At 43.0% G+C, this 22,020-nt stretch overlaps 2 protein-coding genes and 1 long non-coding RNA gene across 6 annotated transcripts in view; 1 reads left to right on the forward strand and 2 right to left on the reverse strand.

Annotated features, from left to right (window-relative positions):
- GALNT1 (polypeptide N-acetylgalactosaminyltransferase 1) overlaps nt 1–22,020 on the forward strand; it is a 538,911-nt gene that overhangs the window by 18,297 nt on the left and 498,594 nt on the right. The gene's annotated exons all lie outside the window — the stretch shown is intronic.
- EXOC3 (exocyst complex component 3) lies at nt 1,323–20,326 on the reverse strand. Of its 4 annotated transcripts, none has more exons than XM_083407691.1 (13): nt 19,894–20,326; nt 15,917–16,108; nt 15,067–15,286; nt 14,209–14,890; nt 13,410–13,527; nt 12,968–13,093; nt 12,248–12,348; nt 10,908–11,018; nt 9,404–9,554; nt 9,021–9,143; nt 6,984–7,145; nt 6,016–6,143; nt 1,323–3,322 (listed from the first exon to the last, which is right to left on the reverse strand). In XM_083407691.1, exons 2-13 carry the CDS (start codon nt 16,058–16,060, stop codon nt 3,151–3,153), a joined length of 2,238 nt encoding a protein of 745 aa, XP_083263817.1. In that variant the 5' UTR covers nt 16,061–16,108; nt 19,894–20,326; the 3' UTR covers nt 1,323–3,150. The 4 variants fall into 4 exon arrangements, with proteins under 4 accessions (XP_083263817.1, XP_083263816.1, XP_083263819.1 ...); XM_083407690.1 differs by having other exon boundaries at nt 19,804–20,000; XM_083407693.1 differs by having other exon boundaries at nt 15,917–16,073; nt 19,894–19,948.
- LOC310661719 overlaps nt 1,323–22,020 on the reverse strand; it is a 157,193-nt gene continuing 136,495 nt past the window's right edge. Inside the window, exon 2 of the long non-coding RNA XR_014504099.1 lies at nt 1,323–1,400. This is a non-coding gene — a long non-coding RNA (uncharacterized lncRNA). The remainder of the gene's footprint in view (nt 1,401–22,020) is intronic.

Raw genomic sequence — 22,020 nt, forward strand, 5'->3', positions numbered from 1 at the left:
CCGGCAGGAGGCAGTGATGGCCATGGCTTGGATGCCTTTAAAAGAGGACCAGAGAAATTTATGGAGGAGGAAAGGGCTATCGATGGTTACTAGCCATGCTGGCTGTGCTCTTCCTCCGCAGTCGGAGGCACCATTGATTCTGAATACAGTGGTACGTCAGGTTACAGACGCTTCAGGTTACAGACTCCTCTAACCCAGAAATATTACCTCGGCTTAAGAACTTTGCTTCAGGATGAGAACAGAAATTGTGCGGCGGCAGCAGGAGGCCCCATTAGCTAAAGTGGTGCTTCAGGTTAACAGTTTCAGGTTAAGAACGGACCTCTGGAACGAATTAAGTACTTAACCCGAGGTACCACTGTACATTGCTGTAAATCACACACAGAGTGTGTTGCTCTTGTGCTCAGGTTCTGCTCGCTGGTTTCTCAGGCATTTGGTTGGCCACTGTGGGAATGGGATGCTGGCCTAGATGGGCCACTGGCCTGATCCAGCAGGCTGTTCTTATTTAGCATTTTAGCTGGGCAGCAAGGAGATGCATCTACACTCAGAGCAGCAGGGCAGGCAGCTGTGAAGCCTGTGCAGTTTATATCCTTCCCAATTCATAGCCACCTAAGCAGCCTTATGCCAAGTCCCTCCAGCTCAGTATTGTAGACACCGGTTGGCAGGGGGCTAGCTGGAATTTCAGGCAGGGATACTTTTGATGCTGATTGGTTTGTGTTTCTTTCATTCACTGCCACTTGGAAGTACTCATACGTCTGTTTGTATTTAACTTAACCTGCTACTACAATTTCCTTTCTTACATAATATAGTAACTGTATTTTGCTTTGTGTCTGGTGACCAATTTCTATTATTTGTATTATGTTATTCTTAATAAAAAATATATTATAAATGCAAACACAAGTTTCAATGCTGTTGAGTTGGAAAATGAATGGGGTCTGAAAAGCAGTTTTTAAAAAGTTCTCTGTTTCTATAATTCAAGATTTCCTGGGCAGCTTATGGTAACTTACAAAATGGTTCACAACTAGTACAGGCCCATTGGAGGTCCGTAGTTTGAGCCTATGTGGATGCATGTCAGTTGCTGGAGCCAAAGGACACGGACAGGGTACTTACAGCTCCCTCAATCCCTGCCTATTGTGGCTTGTGAAAAAGGAGCAGGGTTGAGTGGGTGAGTCTAGAGAGTTGTAATGCCCAATTAGGGAGGATGTTATGCCAGCTTGCCATGAAATTGGAAGTGGTGTGGTCCCTCTTTTCTTCCCCATTACAAAGTTTATGGAAAAAAGTAAAAACGATTACCAAACACAAAGTGTTGAGTTCCAAGATAAATACATGTACAGATTATAAGTCTTGTATTCAGTCATCCACATGACATCAAAAACATGGGAACTCTTACAATACAGATTCAGCTCATATCGACTCTAAAAGAATTAAGATTATTTCTTCATAGTGGCTGCTGTGACTGGAGACAAAAGGGAGATTACTGCACTATTGTTAATAAACAAGGTAACTTGAGAGCATAGAGTCAAATCCATATTTCCTTGTTATCCCCCTTCCAATGGTGAATTAAGTGTTCCATAAGGGTATTCCCTGCCCCCGACTGGAAGCAACTATCTTGCTATCATAAGACCCACTCTTTATGGTTAACACAGTATGGTCGCTCCTGAGAGTTCTACATTGCAGGGGGTTGGACTAGATAACCCTTGAGAACCCTTCCAATTCTACAGCGTTTTACACCAGCGACCATGGTGTCCTGCAATGTCTCGAGGAGTCATTGTATTACAGTGGTTCTGCTCTTACCTGCAGCATAATTACCAGAAACAACTGTGGAAAGTTGATTGACTCTGGGGTTTGAGCTGTGGGGTCCCACAATGGTCCATTCTATCTCATATGCTATTTAAAATCTACAGTCATACCTCGGGTTGTGAATGTGATCCGTGCAGGAGGCACATTTGCAACCCGCAGCACCACGTCTGCGAATGCACGTGACACGATTCGGCGCTTCTGCACATGCGCGACATTTTGTGTTTCTGTGCCCACGCGAGCGCTGAAACCCGGAATTAACCCGTTCCGGTACTTCTGGGCTCGGCGCAGTCCGTAACCTGAAAACGTGCAACCCAAGGTATAACTGTATATGAAATTAATGTGAGCAGTCACCTGGAAATTTGATAGTCAACAGTACGACACACAGCTCTGTCTCTCCATTCCTATGTTTTGTACTAACTGCAGTTTCCGGACAGTCTTCAACAGTCCGTCCTCACTTGTGAACCAATATATATCTGGAGGTTACCAGAGCATGGGTAAATGTAGTGAGGCTCTCTATTCAGGTTGTGTTGCAGGTGATTTACCAGGCTTAGGTGGTGAAAGACGCGATGCCACTGATGGTTCTTGAGCCACTAGCAAAATTCCTGGATCAATGACAGTCTGATTTGGTGACAGGCAGCTCCTATGTGTTTTGTTTGGGGGCACCAAGTATAGACCTTCCTGTTTACTCATGCCTATTAAACAAATTATGAAATCTTTATTTGAATCTTGGTGGTTTAGTATGACGTGTTTTTTTAATTTCATGCTTTAATTATTTATTTTATGCTGACAGTATTTTTCAGTGTAAGCCACATAGAAAATTTTGTTGTTGTGGAATGACATGCAATACTGAAAATAAGTAGAGAGCATGTATAAAGTTTGCGTTAAATGTTCCTGAAGGGAGAGGGAAGCTCTGAATAGTCTCCATTCCCAATGCAAATGGCATCGCACATTTAGCAATCCTTTATACACATCTGCTTTCAAATCCAATAAGTCTGTCAAATCAGGGTGGGGGAACAATAACCAATGTACCTCAACAATTTCAAGTTTTCATTTTTTCATGAATAAAGCATAAATCCATCCCTAATACATTTTCTAAAACCTATTCAGTTAGTCATCAGAGTACACACAAAAAGTTCAAGACAGAGTTTGTCAAAACAACTGATGGCAAAGACATCAATTTAAAGCATTCTGGCCATCAGAATACAGCATACTCTTCAAGTGACTAAGCTAACATCAGACACAAAAACTAAAAGTCCAGCATGAAATTCCCATGTGTTTTCTAAGTGCAAAGCCAGATTAGGCTACAGTATATCAACACTACACCAAAGTGATCTATACCGAAATATGTTGCTATTACTTAAGAAGCTTTGGCACAGTTAATGAAGGAACTGTAATTTCTTTAAAAATGGGCACATAGTTTGGATTTGGCATGGTTGGGCCTTTGTCCAGAGTTTCAATTATGGTCTGCTTCATCTCTCTGCTGGCATCTCCTCGCATTGTCAGTAAAGCTGCAATATGATCATCCCTACCAATGAAAGAAGAACAGCATTAGTACAAAAGCCATTCACGGAAATAATATTGGCAACAGGGAATTCACAGAGTACACATTCTACACTAAACACCTGAGTACCAACTTATCTTCTAGACACTCTAAATTTTAGAGTGCTTGCAGGCCAATTTTTCCAGTTATCTTTGTTATGAGAATCCTTCCACAAACCATATACAAGACATACAGTGGTGCCCCGCAAGACGAATGCAATGCCTCGCAAGACGGAAAACCCGCAAGACGAAAGGGTTTTCCGTTTGCAGAGGTGCTTCGCAAGACGAATTTCCCTATGGGCTTGCTTCGCAAGACGAAAATTGACGAAAATTTTCGGGGGGGTTTTCCGCTCCAAAACCCCTTTTTCTGAAGCTGCTAAAAGCATTTTAGCAGCAAAACCGCTAATCCCTTAAGCCTTAAAAAGCCGTTTTTAGCCCTTAAACTGCCAATAGCGCTAATAGCACTACTCCGCTAATGGGCTTGCTTCGCAAGACGAAAAAACCGCAAGACGAAAAGACTCGCGGAACGGATTCTTTTCGTCTTGCGAGGCACCACTGTATATTGTACAATATGGGTCCACAAGCCATCACGATGACCACTGTCTACTCAGCATATCTGCTCAGGCACACTTGGTTCCTTGCTTTCCATCTTTATGTTGTAATTACATTTCTATATTAATCTGTTTTAAGGTGTTTCTGTGACTTATAATTTCCCTCCCACTGCCTTGTTAAGCGGGTGGCGCTGTGGTCTAAACCACTGAGCCTAGGGCTTGCCAATCTGAAGGTCAGGAGTTCGAATCCCCACGACGGGATGAGCTCCCGTTGCTTGGTCCTGCCAACCTAGCAGTTCAAAAACACGTCAAAGTGCAAGTAGATAAATAGGTACCGCTCCGGCGGTTCCCTTGCCCAGTAAAGAGAGATGAGTGCCACAACCCCAGAGGCGTTCACAACTGGACTTAACTGTCAGGGATCCTTTACCTTTTTACATTTTCACAGGTGGGTGGGATGGACGTACCAGAGGGACCATGTGCTTCCCTAGAGAAGCACAGCTGCATTATAGATGGGTTTTGCTTCAGTGCTTAGGAGCTGACTGTCACATTTATGTTTGGAAAGCAATTTTATAGTAATTTAAATTGCTTGCAGGTAAACATAGTGGGGCTATGCATTCCTTAGGAGCATGTGATGATTTGAGAACTATTTTTGAATGATGCAGGAGTGAAGCTCCTGGTTTACTTATGTGTTCTGCTTATATATAACTTTGCTTCTTAGGGAACTGCCAGAAGGCCCTCAGCGCTGGACCTCAGTGTCCGGGCTGAACAATGGGGGTGGAGACGCTCCTTCAGGTATACTGGGCCAAAGCTGTTTAGGGCTTCAAAGGTCAGCACCAACACTTTGAATTGTGCTCGGAAACGTATTGGGAGCCTATGCAGGTCTTTCAAGACCGGTGTTATATGGTCTCAGTGGCTGCTCCCAGTCACCAGTCTAGCTGCCGCATTCTGGATTATCCTGATGGTGCCCCCCACCCCACCCCTGGTGACATATAATTCTTATTATTCAAAAAGTGAACTCCTAAAAGGCAATTAACTTGGTCTAACTCATTCTCAACCCCCCCCAAAAAAATCAAATTGCCCCCCTGTGGGCCTCGTGCTCTACGTTGGGAACCACGGCCTTAAAGTCACAAAGAACTATGTTTGCTCCACTAATCCAATCTTATATGGTTCTACAGGGTTTTAGGACTGAGGGCACATTCCTAAATGCACATTTGCCAAGAATCTGAATGCAGAGATGGAGGAGAGCTCTTGTGGAGGAGAACTGCCAGCAAGTGTGAGGATGCTCAACTTGATTCAAATAACTCTGCTAAGGAAGTTGCTTGCACATAACCCCCAGCCAGGCTTGTTGCTTTTGGAGTTCAGTCTGGGAGATTAAGTGACAGGGGAGGGGCGTTTGCAGAAGAAAATCAGTAAGCAGAGGAAGGGTTAAATGTTGCCCGCCCATCCCAACAACTACCCTGCAAAGCCCTCCCCACATTAGATGCTGTGGGCTCTGCATTTTCTTCATAATGTGCAGTGTTGCCTCAAGAAACCTATTTGCTAAAGCCTACTCCAAATAGCAAAGGGGACGCGGGTGGCGCTGTGGGTCAAACCACAGCGCCTAGGGCTTGCCAATCAGAAGGTTAGCGGTTCGAATCCCTGCGAAGGGGTGAGCTCCCGTTGCTTGGTCCCTGCTCCTGCCAACCTAGCAGTTCGAAAGCATGTCAAAGTCCAGCGGGAAGGTAAACGGCGTTTCCGTGCACTGCTCTGGTTCGCCAGAAGCGGCTTAGTCATGCTAGCCACATGACCCGGAAGCTGTCTGCGGACAAATGCCGGCTCCCTTGGCCAATAAAGCGAGATGAGCGCCGCAACCCCAGAGTCGGTCATGACTGGACCTAATGGTCAGGGGTCCCTTTACCTTTAACTTTACTCCAAATAGCACTAAAAAGAACATATTCTTGTAATTGGGGACTCAATTGTGTGTGTTCAGATACTGACTTTGTATGCTTACCTTTCTTGCATATGTAACCTTAAATTGTGGAATCAAGGGATTGACATAAAACTACCTTTCAACAGTTTTTGTCAAACCTTCTCATGACCATGAACGGAAGAAAGCATTGTTAAAAACTTTAGAAATTACTCGTATTACCTGATATCTGGATGTTTGCTAACCAAAGTTGAGACTTCTAGGTAAAGTAGTGATGGATCTGTCAACTTAAATACTTCTGCAATAGCTTCAATGACGTCACAAAGTCCTGCTGTTTCCTCTCCAGATCCCTATTGAACAGTATAAAATGGATAATCATTTTCGGACATCTAATCTCAAATTACCTTTAATATGCAAGGCAGAACATGAGAACAAACTGGCAGCGCAGCAGCAACACCTTGTCATGTTTCTGCTTTTATTGTTTAAAAATGTAGGCCACATTCTAGCACCTGGTAACATGTTGCTCATTTACAGTAAGAGTAAGTGTGTCTAACTGTGCTGGACTGTGGCTACAGTGTTTATTCAACTTGACATTTTCATCAAAACCACTCTCAAAACATTTCAGCAATCCTGCACATACAGAATTATTGTATGACTAGTATGTTTTACTTATGTCACAATAATTTCTAAACAAATACGTTGTTTGAAGTAGATGGGCTATCATATTCTCACTATATACTTAGTCTTCAGTCAATTTTTGAGTCCTTCTTTTTTGAGAGAGATAGAGGCCGATTCATTTATCTATTTCCACTGAGTGGCTAGTTAACTGACGCTCTTCTGTTCTCCATTCGAGTTGTCTCTGAATTTCCTGGATGTACACTAAGAGACACAATTGAGCTGGAGATAAGATATGATGGCCCAGAAAGGCAAGTGGGTGCGACTTGCCCCAAACAGGTCAAATAGGGAGGCCTGGCAGTCTAAGTTTGGCTTGTGGGCCAGAAGTTCCTCACTCCTAATATAAAGTGGAGATTATAAATATTTATTTATTTCAACAATTTATATACTGCTTAACATTGCAGTTTCAAAGCAGATGGATTAATGCACTAATTTTAGAATAGGTTGTGGGGATGCTAATTTATAATTTTTTCTAAAAATTTCTTCTTTTGACATTGTGGTTTTCTTATACTTACAGCGGTAAGTTTCTTGAACAGAAATCTGAACTGTTCTGCTTCTCTGATCATTCTTTCAGCACCTTCTCTTCTTTCTTCTGCATTCTTGAAAGTAATGCGCTTTAACATAATAGCCTTGATGTACTCTACAACAACTCTACGATGGCACTCAATAGTCATTTTCTGAAAGAAACATTCAAATTATACAACTGGCAACCAGTACGTGTTATATTAGTCTGTAAGAGGAACAAGTATTTCATTTCTGCACTACATTCATTTGAGTAGTGAGAAATTAACACTGATTTAGTGACACCTATTAGGGGATGGAGCTTGCTGTCAGCTTCATCTGGATTGACTGTGGCAGATAAATCGGTGAGCATGTTTATTTCCAGATGACAGCTATGCAGACTAGTAATGGGGAGAAACTGTTCAGTGGGTATGGACTAGTCTGAGAGCAGGGATGAGAAACTTCTCTCAGCCTGAGGGCTGCATTCCCTCATGGGCAACTGCTCAGAAAGGCAGCATGCCAGGAGTGGGTGGGAGTAGAAGCAAAAGAGAAGAGGAACAGATGAGTTAACTGATGTTAGTAAGTAAGTAAATAAATATTTTACAGCATGGTCATCTCAAGCAGGGCTTGCACTGGAGTCAAAAGCATCTCTCCCAGCAAGCCTGCAGCCAGCCTATCCAAGATGGATCTCTTATCTTTTTTCTCCCCATTCTTCTTCCCTGCACACCTTGCTAAAAAGCACTTTTCCTGTCACCTCAAGGGCTCTCAATGGCCCTGTATTGTTTCTTAAGGGTCCTAGCTTGGCCAGGTCATTTTGCATAGGCTAGCTCAGGAATTCCACTGCAGCTTTTATTTTCCCCTTTGCATCCCAAATAATCAAAATCCTACCATTTATTAACTTCTAGGGTTTAGCTGGCGGGGGGGGGGGGTCCTCCCAAATCTATAACAAAACCCAGGTTTATTCCAAAGCAGGTAACCATGGTTTGCCAGTTTTCTAAACTGGGGAACTACAGCTAATTATAATCATAATTTATAATAATTTATTATTTAAACACCGCCCATCTGGCTGGGTTTCCCCAGCCACTCTGGGCGGCTTCCAACAGAATATTAAAATACAATAACCTATTAAACATTAAAAGCTTCCCTAAACAGGGCTGCCTTCAGATGTCTTCTAAATGTCAGGGATAGGAGGCTGTGTATGTGGTCAAACGGATCATTAATATCTCACACAAACCAGACCAGTGAGCTACTTTGCAATAGTTCTCAGAAAGAAAACTCATTGAAGATCTATTGTGCAAATTTCAGGAGGAAAATTCATTCGAGTTTCAGAACTTTGAAATCACCAAAAACATTGGTTCGTTCTGTAAGGTATTTCAGTTTGTACAGGTAGTACTTGTTAAAAAGGAAAATAAATCTGAAGAGCATGAGTGGAACGGATCATAGGAATTAACTTTGCATATCCTGCTCATTTACAGACAAGGGGTCTTACATTACTACAGAAACAGGTTATTAAGATATTTTTCATAGTATCTTGCTTTTTATTACTTTACTGTAACTGAATTCAAAGTCAAAATAATAATAAATGCTCAGGAATGGCAAAGCAGTATTTCATCCCATTAAAGGTAAAGGTACCCCTGCCCGTATGGGCCAGTCGTGTCCGACTCTAGGGTTGCGTGCTCATCTCGCTCAAGAGGCCGTGAGCCGGCGCCGTCCGAAGACACTTCCGGGTCACGTGGCCAGCGTGACGAAGCTGCAGCTGGTGAGCCAGCACCGGCGCAGCACACGGAAACGCCGTTTACCTTCCCGCTATAAAGCGGTACCTATTTATCTACTTGCACTTAAGGGTGCTTTCGAACCGCTAGGTGGACAGGAGCTGGGACCGAACAACGGGAGCTCACCCCGCCGCGGGGATTCGAACCGCCAACCATGCGATCAGCAAGTCCTAGGCACTGAGGTTTTACCCACAGCGCCACCCGCGTCCCAGTCATTTCATCCTATTAGGCTACACTATTTAAGTACCTATCTTAGATAAAACTTTGCAAATTCTGTACCTTCTTACAGGGCTTCTTTATTCTTGCAAAATCATTGAAATAATCTTCCACCGTTACACAAATTGTATCTACTGCATTGGATCCTGCCAGCCATTTCCTTGTCATCAGTTCACTGAGATGTGGCTGAAAGAAAAGTAGTGCAAACATAGGGAAAATTAGATCGAATCGCTTTTGGACAACATCCTTCAACTTTAGATCTATCGTTGTACATCCCAGTGCTGTTCTAGAAAACTTGAATGTGTTAACGTTTTACCTATTAAGTAGCTGCAAAGATGGATCTCAGCAGCCTATCTGGGCATTTCTGTCTGTTTGCCACTCTAGATAGACACAGATACTATTTCAACGTTTTTAAAAAGAGGATGCCAAATGAAATAAAAGTTAACCTCTAAATCCATGAAGACTTCATCAAGCAGGCTTGCACATCCTTCCTTGGCAACATCATCCAGAACTGCATCAATGCATGCATGACTGCTTGTCATAAGCTCTTCCATCACAGGAGTTAAGTATTTCTTTTTCAAACTGATGATAGATTCCCTTTGACAAACAAGACAAGATCCTTCAGCATCCCAATAGGGTGCATACAAGAGCCAGTTCAAGCAATCAGTTAAGGTAATATGTTGCGATGTCACAAGAGGCTACAACAAAGCTCTGATAACTTAAGTACAATTGCTTGAGAATTAATAATAGTTCCTCTTGCCCGATATTACCAATTGAGAAAAATGACTGTGCAAACGCACCTTGAGTGACATACACGTTTGGAGAACCAATAACTGGCTTAGGCCAGTGGTTTCCAAAATGTGTTACGTGGAGCCTCAAGATTCCTTGGACACTGACTGACGGCTCCTTACCAAGAAAACAAGTAACAGTGGGCAGATGTCTTTGCCTACCACCAGCAATCCTTCCCCTGCAATTTGAAGGTATATGAAGTCCATTCTAGAGCAGTGGTTCTCAGACCTTTTGCTGTGACTGAACCCTTCACTTTGAACGAAACTTCACTGGAACCTGTCAGAACCCATGCAATAAAATATTTTAAAATGGGGGAAGGAGCTGATTGTTAGGAGAGCGAAGAAGGGACAGCCGGCCGGAGCAGCAACTTTTAAAAGAAAACTTTGAAAAAAAAATTCTTGTCAAACCTCCATTCTCTCATTTTGCTTGTCATCCTTAAGGCTTTCACTCTTATCAGAGTGTTTTCTTATCTCTTCTCAGCTCTAAAGGAGCAGCATACTTAACCCTTGCTGCTCCTGTGAAATCTTTTTAATGGATTGGAAATTTGGCCTAGTTGTAGACCTCATCTGATAAGATCATCCATGCCAAGTTTCAAATTATTAGCTCAACAACTGCCATTTTTATAAGCTACATTTTTTCCAAGGTTATAATGATGGGATGTTGTTTTTGCTACTTGCCCTAACTATGGAGCACCCCCACAAAAGAAGATACAGAGCACGTTCTTCTTATATGGCACAGGCCCAACTTCCTTTCAGCTTTACAGTTTGCATGGCAGATGTAAGTAACAGTGAATCAGATGCGGGCTCAACCATCTAGTCATAACCTGCCACCATGCTTCAGACAGGCTATCCACTTTTTGTTTAGTGCATAAAGGGCCAAATAAGTTTCTTCATTTATACTTTAATCTTTCTGCATAAAGAAAACAAAACTAAAACTGCAAAGATTTTAGAGTTGCAAACTTCAGGGACCAGAGAAGAGTTTTATTTTTATCATATAGACCAGCTAATAGTTGGGTCTTTCCTATTCAAGATCTACCTCACTGAAACATGCACACTGTGTTTTCAAGAGCTGTCCTCAACTAGAAATAGTATGTCTCTTTTTTAAAGCAGCAAAACTGCATTTGCCACACAAATCATAGCACAACCTCAGCGCAGAACTTACTTAAAGGTCTGGCAATTGTTGATGATGGCAACCATGTACTGAACATAGCACAGATGGTACTGACGATTTCTTAGATGCTCTTCTTTATATAAATTTGCTTCCTCTTTGTACCTGTGTAAGGGAGAATGGGGCAAAACCCAAGAATGGAAAAAGAGAAACAATTCAGCTCCTGGCCTGCAGAAGCGAAGAGGAAATACCGCCACTTCTCTTTTACAATGAACCACCAAGTATTTGTTTATTTCAATATTTGTATACAGCCTTTCAAGGGGAAAAATTGCCCAAGGCAGCTCACATAAAACAAAACATACAGCAACCATTTAACAAATATATAAAACAATTACACCAACATGGCAGCTGATAAAAATAAGAGAGCCAAGCACACACCATCCTAATTAAACTGGACTGAAATAAAAATGCCTTAAGGTCTATATTAAAAACAGGTTTAAAAACTGTTAGAGCCACCTATATATATATACCTAGTGTGGAATTCCACAGAACTGAACCCACTACAAAAAGGCCCCTATCTCTAGTGCCTGCTAATTTGGAATGAAGTAAAGAAAACAAAAACGTAACCTGATAAATCTTGAAGTCAGGCAGGGTAGCAGAGCTTCTGAAGCTAATCTTTTAGGTCTGGACAGGCCAATATGGGTGCATGCAGTCCATCAAATAATCTGGTCTTAAAGCATTTGGGCCTTTAGTGTCATCATCAGCACTTTAAAATTTGGTTTAGAGACACAAAGGGCTGCTTTGCACATCATACCAGGTCTAATCGTTGCTTAGCAAGACTTCATTAGTGCTCCTGGAAAGCAGCTCACAGCTGCTTTGCTCTTTCCTGGTTCTCTTTGCTTCTGTTCTGCACTGAAGTAAGTCAAGGTTTGGCTCCGTGTGTTGTCTGAACCTTGGTTGCAGCTTGTGCTTAATGGGGGAGTTTACCTGCTTGATGCCCTGGTTCAGACATCATGCTAAACCAAAGCTTAGCCAGGCTCAGCATGTTGTAGCAGCAAAAAGGACAAGGGAGCAGCAAAGCAGTTGTGAGTTCCTCTCTGGGAAACTCTTAGCATGAGCTGCGAGCTGCTCAATGACTGTGTGCTGCTAAATAATTCAGATCTGGAAGCACCCTGTGACCAAAGCACATAAGAATGGTACAAAGCTTTCATTTTTGGTCACAAGGGGGAGCAGGAAGCTAAACACTACTTTCCTCATGTCTTACTTTTAAGGAACAGTGTAGCTGAGGGGAGCAACAGGCAGGGGGTTCTAGTTGCTAGGTAGTATATGTGCAGAGAAAACATCCCTCCTAAGTAATAGAGAAACAGCGACTGAAAGCTAACATTTAATTTTACCTGCTGAGGAATGAACTCATTTGTTGAAGGCACAAATAGAGTACCTTTATTTTCAAATCTTCACTTATCTGTGTAGCTACTTGAAGATTCTGTTCAAACATCTAAAAACACAAACCAATAAGGCAATATTGCAGTTAATAAGAATGCAGCAGCCTGCTAGTAACCCTGACTGAAGCCATGAGGCAAATTCTATGAACTTATGCCCATAGAACAAGACATTTTGCCCCAAGCCCCAGTCATGGCACTGTACAACGAGCACATCTATTAACTTATTCTGCCCATAGTCATGGGCATTTTGAAGATGCCACATAGATGTCAGCCATAGCCCGACACTTTTGTTGCTACACTAGAGTTTATGTGGTGGCAGAGCAGATCCAAAATGTACAAGTCCAATGTGACCAAATGCAGTGGTGCGCCCTGGGAAGGGAGTCCATGCCTTTAAATAATTAAGTGCCAAATTATAGGTTTTAATAATATTTCAACCGCACTTGTTTAATGTTTACCCAGAAGTAACTTCCACTGTGTTCAATGAGGCTTACTCATTGTAAAGTGTGCATAGGATTGCAGCTTTAAGTGGCCAACTGAAATAAATTCAATCTACAAAACAAACACAAAGCAGAATAGCATGCCCTCATCAATCATTTTATTCATTTCCCCCATTTTCAGAGCTTTGCCCCTTCCTCCTGCCCCAATCAGTATACTGAAGCCAATTGCTTATACCTGGAACACAATAGCAGGGAGTGTAGTCTGATAGTATCCATCTTGATCTGCTTCTGGCTCGTTTTCTTTTAGCCAGTCTTTTTTATCTGTCTCCAGTGCTTTTCGTAGCCAGCCAATGATGTTGGACTACAGGAAGATTAAAATTCAAAAGAAAGGCAGATATATTGAATCTGGATACTAAATTAAAATGGCCTATGCACTTCACTAATGCCCATGAAGCAGAACTCAGTTTTGCCTGCTGCCACTCAACCCATATTAGGAAAGTTTCTAGTGGAATGAAAATTGTTTGCCAAGGACACAAATTGCAAGTTGTACAACTGATTTGCAAACATGCATTTTAAAATCTGAATTGTGCAGGGTTGGAGTGAGAGAACAGTCAAGTAAGAATATGAATATTCCAACCCCATATGAAGGAGTGAGCAAAATTACTGTTATTGCTTACTGTAAGAGTTGACATATATGTGCTAAGAAGCTCATCCACCACTTCCTGGGAAAGCAATGGCTGCAGGGTATTCACATCCACCTCTGGTGCAAGTTCTGGATTTCCCATCATCTCTATGCTGAATTGGAGAGAACAGACAGAATCCATGTGCAACTGCAATAAATTATTATCCCCCCCCCACCCCCCCAGTTAGATGCCTAACATAGAAATCTTCATGTCGCTGTAAAGTTTTTATTCTGGCAAGATTCTGGCAACTCTCTTTCCTCATGGGTAATAATCAAGGAGTAGAATCTATAGAACATGTCCTTCTGTTTTATAAATTTTACGCTGGAATTGGGCAGCACATGGTTGGCCCTTCACTGACCTAACTACTGGAAAAGCCAGTTCAATTTTATATTAAATATCAGATAGAAGATAAAACCCGAAATTTCTGTCAGTCAGTGTCGGTGAGAAGAAGAGAACTCATCATCTGAAACTGGAAGGACCATCTTCAGGAACTAACTAAGGATTACTGTAGCTCAACATCATCGTTTTCATGTTTCACTTTTGAATCTGTTCTGCTCAGTTATTCTGGCGTACTTTTGATCTGCTCATTGTAATTAATTGATTGATTAGTATTGGGCTATATGGACCAGAGTTCCATCCTGCTATAAAAAGGCTTAATGTATAATAATAGCTTGTGGCTCAGCAGTATATACTAATATAATCCACCTTTCCACTTCTGTATGCATCTATCTAAAACCATGTGTTCTTTCATTTATGTTTACTTGCTACTACACCCAAAAGGCAGTACCCTTACCTTTTGTAAGTATTTAAAACCCATGTCAAAAGGCTAACAATTTCATTTGCTTCCAGATCTTCAGAAGCCAGGTCCTGCATGCGTAAAGACAGTGCCTGATGGTACATGCTTAGTAATTTTTTGAAAATTTCATAGTGTGGGGGGAAACATTGATCCAAAAGGTTCTTAGCCACCAGCAGATCATCAAGGACATATTTGCGAATTATTTCCAGATGACGGACAAGCCACATTTTGTCAGATTCTCGGGTGTCTGCTTGAGTGCCTTCAATCCTGGTGGTGACTGTTCGATCCAATACATTGAACATTTTCTCCTTCCATTTTTTAGGTCTGCCAGGGGGGATAAATCCAGTTTGCTTTTTCCTGTCTAGCATGCGCCTGTCTATTTTCTCTTCCCTCTCAATTATTCTGACAACTGTAACCAGCAAGGTGGGATCTCGGCGGACAGTGACTAGAGACCTCTGAATGACCATCCAGAGTTGCTTGGCCAGCTCTTCAGAAAGTTTTTGCATATCTCCAAAATAATTGTCAATGAGGTTCATATCACGGGTGTTCTTGCTGTCCATACGATATTGTTCATACATCAGATCATCTCGAGAGCACTCCAAGTCCATTAGCTTTCGGTGGGCTTGCAGTAATTCCCCCTGATCAATCAAGTCTTGTGTCTCCCGTACTATCTCTGGCACTGAAAAGCAAAATCAGAAAGAAATGTAATCACATTATGTCACACAAGCCTGGTTTCAGAGCCATAGCTGCATGAAAAATAGTAGCTTCAAGCAGTCTTTAATGGTACCTCTGAAAATGGCGCTATAGCATTACATTTCTATTCTACCCACAGAGTGAGGCCACTCATTCTCATACCTGAGAATATATTTTTGAGGTTCTCTACAGCAGCTGCTAGTTGGCTGTGCTGAACTACAGCATCTTTAACATCCTTGAGGCTTTCTATGGTGTTTATACTTTGCCGCCAGTCTTTATTGACATCAATCAAAGAACGTTGAATATCTTTTACATCATTCAGTGCATTGTGCAGTTGGCTTAAGCCGGTTCGGACACCATCTAGCTGTGACTGGATTGCCGCCTGAAAAGAAAAACTTAAAATTAAATTACTACATTAGTTAAGAACCTATCTGTTGTGGGATGAAGGAAACACAGATAGTGACATACAAGGGAGCCAACTTGAATGAACTAATTTTAAAATAATTAGAAGTAGAGAAGGGAGTGGGGGAATGCCAAATTCCATAGTGGTAGTTTTGGTTCGTTTGCTATTCCAAAAACCAAAAAAGGACCTGTGAAATCTTAAAGAATAATATATTTGGAAGATTAAGGTTTCATGAGCTAGAGCCCAAATGCATATGATGAAGTGGCCTCTGGTTGATGAAACATTAGACCTCAATACACTTCCTTAGCTGCAATCCTTTATCGTACCCAATAACCTGGGAGTAAGCTCTGTGGAACTCAGTGGGACTTACTTCTGAGTAGACATTATAGGATTGTGTGGGTAAGTCATTAAGATGCCACAGGAGTGTTGCTTTCCTCCAATGGTAAATCAGATGTTCCTCACTTCGGAAATTAAGATCAACACAGTGAAGGGGAAAAGAGGAGACACTATAGTTCTAGCACTATAGTTCTACACATAAAGACTTTACAAATATAACCTAGACTATTACATCCTCAGCTGTAATACAAGGTTAGGACTGAGGTTTCATACCTTCAGTCTAGCTTCCACTGAAGCCTTCTTCCGTGCTTCCCTCCGACGATACTGTTCCACTTTATCCAGCTGATCTGGCCGCTGCAGCATCCCAGCAACTCTCTGCACAGCTGTTGCAACTGCCTCTCGGCCAGTCTCCTCCATTGTGGAGCAAAGTCTTAAAAGGAAGATGTGCTTCTATATCAAGGGACACTGAAGAAACAGGGCAATTAAATATTTAGAGACTTTACACATCTTTTATAAAAAGCAATGGACCCAACCCAGTTGCCAGTGACAAAGACAAGTTAAGCAACTAAGAACACATGAACCTTGACAGCTGCATAGTAAATGCTTGCAACACAACAGTGAAAGAGACAGGCAGTTTAATTGCTCCATTTTATATCTATTCATTGATTATTCATCTTCACAGGCTCATACTGACAGAATTTTTTTTTCTGATACCAGATAAGCCATGTGAGGTTGAGTATCCATTCACTCTGGGTTTCCTGATTGATAACTTTGGAACTCCCCAACATGGCTGTCAGATTCTGCTCGACTACAATTCCCAGCATTCCCTGCTACAAGTACACACTGCTCAGCATCCTGGGAAGTGCAGTTCAGCCAGGACTGGGGTGTGTGTGTCTCTACACTCACACAATAGCAAACAGCCGCTGCCAGAGAACGACCCTGCATAGGGCAGCAGGACTCTCAGCACAGCATGCATGAAAGCTCATGAGGAGCAGAGGGGAGAAGCCCAATTCAGGGGGCAAGGAGGACTGATGACCACAAAATAACTTGGAAGGACATAAAAATGGAGGGAAAGTCAAAAGAGAGTAAGAAAGCAAACTAATGCTTAACATACTGAAATTTACAAGCTTAAGCACATTTGACTCTGCATAAAATCAGGCTGTAATGATTTCAAATGCCTCAAAAGTGGCAGTACCTGCATTCCTGTTGTTCTGATATAATAATATATTTAATGGTAATATACTCCTTTCTATCATACAAAATAATTTTACTGTATGGGATTTCAGCAGTTTGATGTCTTGTTGTTATAATACTAAAAACGGGGGAAATAAGCAATATTAAAATGCTTCAAAATGTTTGTGTGGTATGAAAAAACAAAGACAACACAGCACATCTACAGTTGGGGCAAGGAGGAATAAGCCTAGCTTCTTCCCAGTTTTGCAACTGAAATGAAAGGTGTGCATGCCAGCAAATAAACACCCAACAAAGCCATCAGCTGCCCGCCCATGCTTCAGATGGGCTATACACCTTTTTTCTTTCACATGAAGCCTATCATACATTTTATAAACAATATAAAAATGTTAACATATGCAACATTTCACTCCTAGAAGTTGAACTGGTGAAGCCATGGGAGGTAGAGAAGGTAATTAGTACTTGTCTGCATAGCCAAGTTCTCCCTACACCATGTGTTGCTCATTCCTCCCCCTTGCTCTATTAAACGTGTTTAAGCCTGCATGGCTTGTTCAAACTTGCAGGACTGGTTTTTTTCAGAGCTCAGGCCTACAATATAAATACACTACATTCAATCCAAAATGGCCCCACTACTCTCAAACTGTTGTGCCTGTTTTCACCAGAGACACACTACCTTCACTGCATCTTGGGTTTTTCCTGCAGGAGAGGAGACAGAACTCCAGAACATACTATGGAGACAACAGGGGAATAAAGCAGATAGCAGAAATTGACTGCAGTCTGCTTCCCACATGAAGAGTTTCATATATGGATTTGCTATTTCTGTACAGAAATTGGATAGCATCATGTAGTGTGTAGACCATTTTGCTGTAAGCGTGCATACAGCACCACAGGCTGCAAAGTAAAACCTATTTTTCTCTTGTGGGTGTTACACACAGCTTCCTTAAAAAAAAAGTGGTAAGTCATTAGTAACTATGCATGTCCTATAACGATAGTATGGTTGCAGGTGGAGCTGTGGTCTAAACCACTGAGTCACTATGTTTTGCCGATCAGAAGGTCGGTGGTTCAAATCTGCACAAAGGGGTGAGCTCCCATTGCTCTGCCCCAGCTCCTGCCAACCTAGCAGTTTGAATAATAATAATTTATTTACACCCCACCCATCTGGCTGGGTTTCCCCAGCCACTCTGGGCGGCTTCTAACAAAATATTAAATATTAAAATACAATAGTCCGTCAAACATTAAAAGCTTCCCAAAACAGGGCTGCCTTCAGATGTCTTCTAAAAGTCTGGAAGTTGTTTTTGACATCTGGTGGGAGGGCGTTCCACAGGGTGGATGCCACTACCGAGAAGGCCCTCTGCCTGGTTCCCTGTAACTTGGCTTCTCGCAGCGAGGGAACTGCCAGAAGGCCCTCAGCGCTGGACCTCGGTGTCCGGACAGAAAGCACACCAATGCAAGTAGATAAATAGGTACTGCTGCAGCGGGAAAGTAAACAGCATTTCCGTATGCTTTGGTTTCTCTCGGTGTTCATTGTGCCAGAAACGGTTTAGTCATGCTGGCCACATGACCTGGAAAGCTGTCTGTGGACAAATACCAGCTCCCTTGGCCTAAAACAAGATGAGTGCAACACCCCATAGTTGCCTGTGGCTGGACTTAACCGTCCAGGGGTCCTTTACCTTTTTTTCAACTTTTAGGTAAAGGTAAAGGGACCCCGACCATTAGGTCCAGTCGTCGCCGACTCTGGGGTTGCAGCGCTCATCTCGCTTTATTGGCCGAGGGAGCCAGTGTAGAGTTTCCGGGTCATGTGGCTAACATGACTAAGCCGCTTCTAGCGAACCAGAGCAGCGCATGGAAATGCCGTTTACCTTCCCGCCAGAGTGGTACCTATTTATCTACATCCACTTTGATGTGCTTTCGAACCGCTAGGTTGGCAGGTGCAGAGACCGAGCAACAGGAGCTCACCCCATCGCGGGGATTTGAACCGCCGACCTTCTGATCGGCAAGTCCTAGGCTCTGTGGTTTAACCCACAGCGCCACCCGTGTCCCTTTACCTACATATAATAAAGCCCTACATTGCTGCTAGATTGTAGAAAAATCTTCAAAGCGCTTTACAAAAAAGAGAAAAATAAAATCGCTTTAGAAATTCACAACCATTATTGAGAAAACATACCAAAAAGTGAAAACCCCAATAACACTCATACAAACTTTATAAACATCTGAGTACGGCTTGGTCTAAAAAAGAATGTCTTCCAGCAGGCGCTGGAAATAATGCACTCAAGACACCTGCCTAATATCAATAAGCAGGGAGTTCCAAAGTGTCAGTGCTGCTTGCTTCCTTACATTATCTAGCAGCTAAGAGACAAAACACATACACACCACCAAGGGGGCAACTGCCCCCCTTTGACGAACCTGGAATAGAATTGCCTAAAAATTATTCACCTGCATGCATGTAAGGTGTTTTCCCACCCAGCCTGTTACAACCCTAGATGTATGTGGAAGAGCTGTTTCATACCTTGCATTACTTGTATCCCCTTGTTTTGTTTATGCTTTCTTCCACAGAACAAAACCACACAATTGTATGGAGTATCACTGAACAGTGTAGTTTCAAGTTATCAGTCCATCTTTTATCTTGATTCCATATTAATATTTTTTCACCAAGAAAGTATATGGGCATAATTTACATTGGTACAATTGTTTCAAATGCATTTTCTTTCTCCCACTTGGTTTTAATTTACCTATGTGTTTGAGGGGGTTAGTCTGTTTGTTTGGTTTGAAGTATGATTATTTTAAATGCTTTTTCTCCCCCCCCCTCCACCCACTTGGCTGCAACAGTATATACTGTATGAGGGAAGGGTTGGTTCGCAAGGGGCTTGGGCTTGGCTTGGACAAGACAGAGGGACTAACGAATTCTAATGGCAATAATAGCAGCCGCCCGTTCCCCGCAAAGCGCCCGAACTCGGAACTAGCCCACCTACCAGTTATCCCCGAGAGGAGCTGCGCCTTCCTCTCCCTCAGGACCGGAGGCGGGCGAGCCCGTCCCTCTTCCTCTCCCCTCAGCCGCTCACCTGGGCAGCTGCGGCTGCTTCTATCTTCCCGGAAGCTTCTGACAGACAGGCTTGAAGCGCGCCTGCGCCACATTGCATCAACACTATATAAGCCCCGCCCCCGACAGGACTCAGGCGCGCAGCACGCGTGCGCGGTGTCGGCTGTGAGCTGCGCGTGCGCGAAAGGTTAACGGCGACCGTTGCTAAAGGCGGCTGCTGCTGCTTCTTTCAGCCGTTGGCCCCGCCTTCCGTCTGTCAGGTGTCAGTTAAAAAAAGAGAAAGGCGGGGCGGGGGCGGAATGAGGCGCCCAAAATAAGAATACATCTGCTCCGCCCCGATTCCTTTGGGTCAGTAAGCAGCAAGTGCTGCCACCTGCAAGGCGTCGGGCCGAGTTTCGCTTGGAGGAAAGGAATCCTGGTTGTGGTGTGGCTCGTTTGTCCCAGTAAAACACCCTGACTCTGTCAGGGTTTGTAAAAAGCAAAAAAAAAAAACAAAACAGAAGGAAAGGGTTCTGACCTCCCTTTGTCTCTTCAGCCTGGTCCTCGGACCCTTGTCTGCATAAAAGAGTCCACGAGAATATCCTTGCAGAGTTTTATTCTTAAAAGTCTTTGTGCAAAACATGACTGAGTAACTATACACACCAGCACTAACCAACCAACCCAAACACCAGCCTCAGCACAAACTAACATTTCTCACTTTATATATACAAGCTGCTGCATGCTGACCCAGCTTTATTCGCATTAAAGAAACAGCGGCCATTTTAGCCGTGACAGACTCTGTAGAAAGAAATGAAATAAAACCAATCAATCCGCGTCGCCCTTATGTGTCGCTTGGGAGGTCGTGGCAACAGGCAGCGCCGAGCTTCGCGTTCGCCGAGCCTCGCTGCCAACGGGCCCCTGAAGGCATCTCCGCTTCGTGGTCTAGAACATGGCAGCCTGGAGGCGAGCCAATCCGCCTGGAGTTAAAAGAGATTTAAGGCCCAGCGCAGCCGCGACAGGCGAAGGCAGCCCAGCTCTCCTCTCTCTCCTCGGGGCTTCGGAGCCTTATGAGGAACGGCTAAGGGAGCTGGGCATGTTTAGCCTGGAGAAGAGGAGGTTAAGGGGTGATATGACAGCCATGTTCAAATATATAAACGGATGTCACATAGAGGAGGGAGAAAGGTTGTTTTCTGCTGCTCCAGAGAAGCGGACACGGAGCAATGGATCCAAACTACAAGAAAGAAGATTCCACCTCAACATTAGGAAGAACTTCCTGACAGTAAGAGCTGTTTGACAGTGGAATTTGCTGCCAAGGAGTGTGGTGGGGTCTCCTTCTTTGGAGGTCTTTAAGCAGAGGCTTGACAACCATATGTCAGGAGTGCTCTGATGGTGTTTCCTGCTTGGCAGGGGGTTGGACTCGATGGCCCTTGTGGTCTCTTCCAACTCTAGGATTCTATGAGCTTCAGGCCAAAAAAAAGAAAAGGAAAAGAAAACCGCCCTCAGAGAAGGATCAGTCATGTCTAGGAATGGGCGCAAGTGGAAGCAGAGAAGAGCAGGCTTGGGAAGAGGGAACAGGTGAAGAGCCCTCCTCATCCTGACACGCAGATTTGATATTGGAAAATATTTGCTTTAAAACATACATGGAAGAGCGGTGTGTTGTGTTTGCTATTAGGTTATGTATTTTTGTGGTTCATGATGCTCGCGTGATGGGCAGTATATATAAATGTAAATAAATAAATGAGTATTGATAATGGAGGCGTGTGATGAGTTAGTTATTTAATTGTACATTTATTGCTCCATCCAGCGAGTTGAGATAAGAGGAACAAGGACTGTGATGAGCGTTGTAAAGGCGACCGATACCAAGAATAGTTTTTGGTCTGTTGTTGTCAGGTATATTTTAAAAAGCAGTGGCTCCCTCATTTATTGTTAATATCCTACATAAAATTAGCCTTATTGAATTAACCAGCATCTTAAGATTACAATTCTATGCACGTATACCTGGGAGTAAACACCGCTGTACTTAACGAAGACGTCTGGATAAGCATACGTAATATTAGATGCAGGGCCAGCCCAATTCCTTTTGGCACCTCAGGGAACCACAAAATGGCTCCGTGCTCCCTGCCAGGGAAGAAGGGTGAGTGAAGATCAGCTTCAGGAACGAGGGGGAAAT

Source organism: Podarcis tiliguerta, assembly GCF_965153285.1.
Source record: "Podarcis tiliguerta genome assembly, chromosome: 13".
NCBI lineage: Eukaryota > Metazoa > Chordata > Lepidosauria > Squamata > Lacertidae > Podarcis > Podarcis tiliguerta.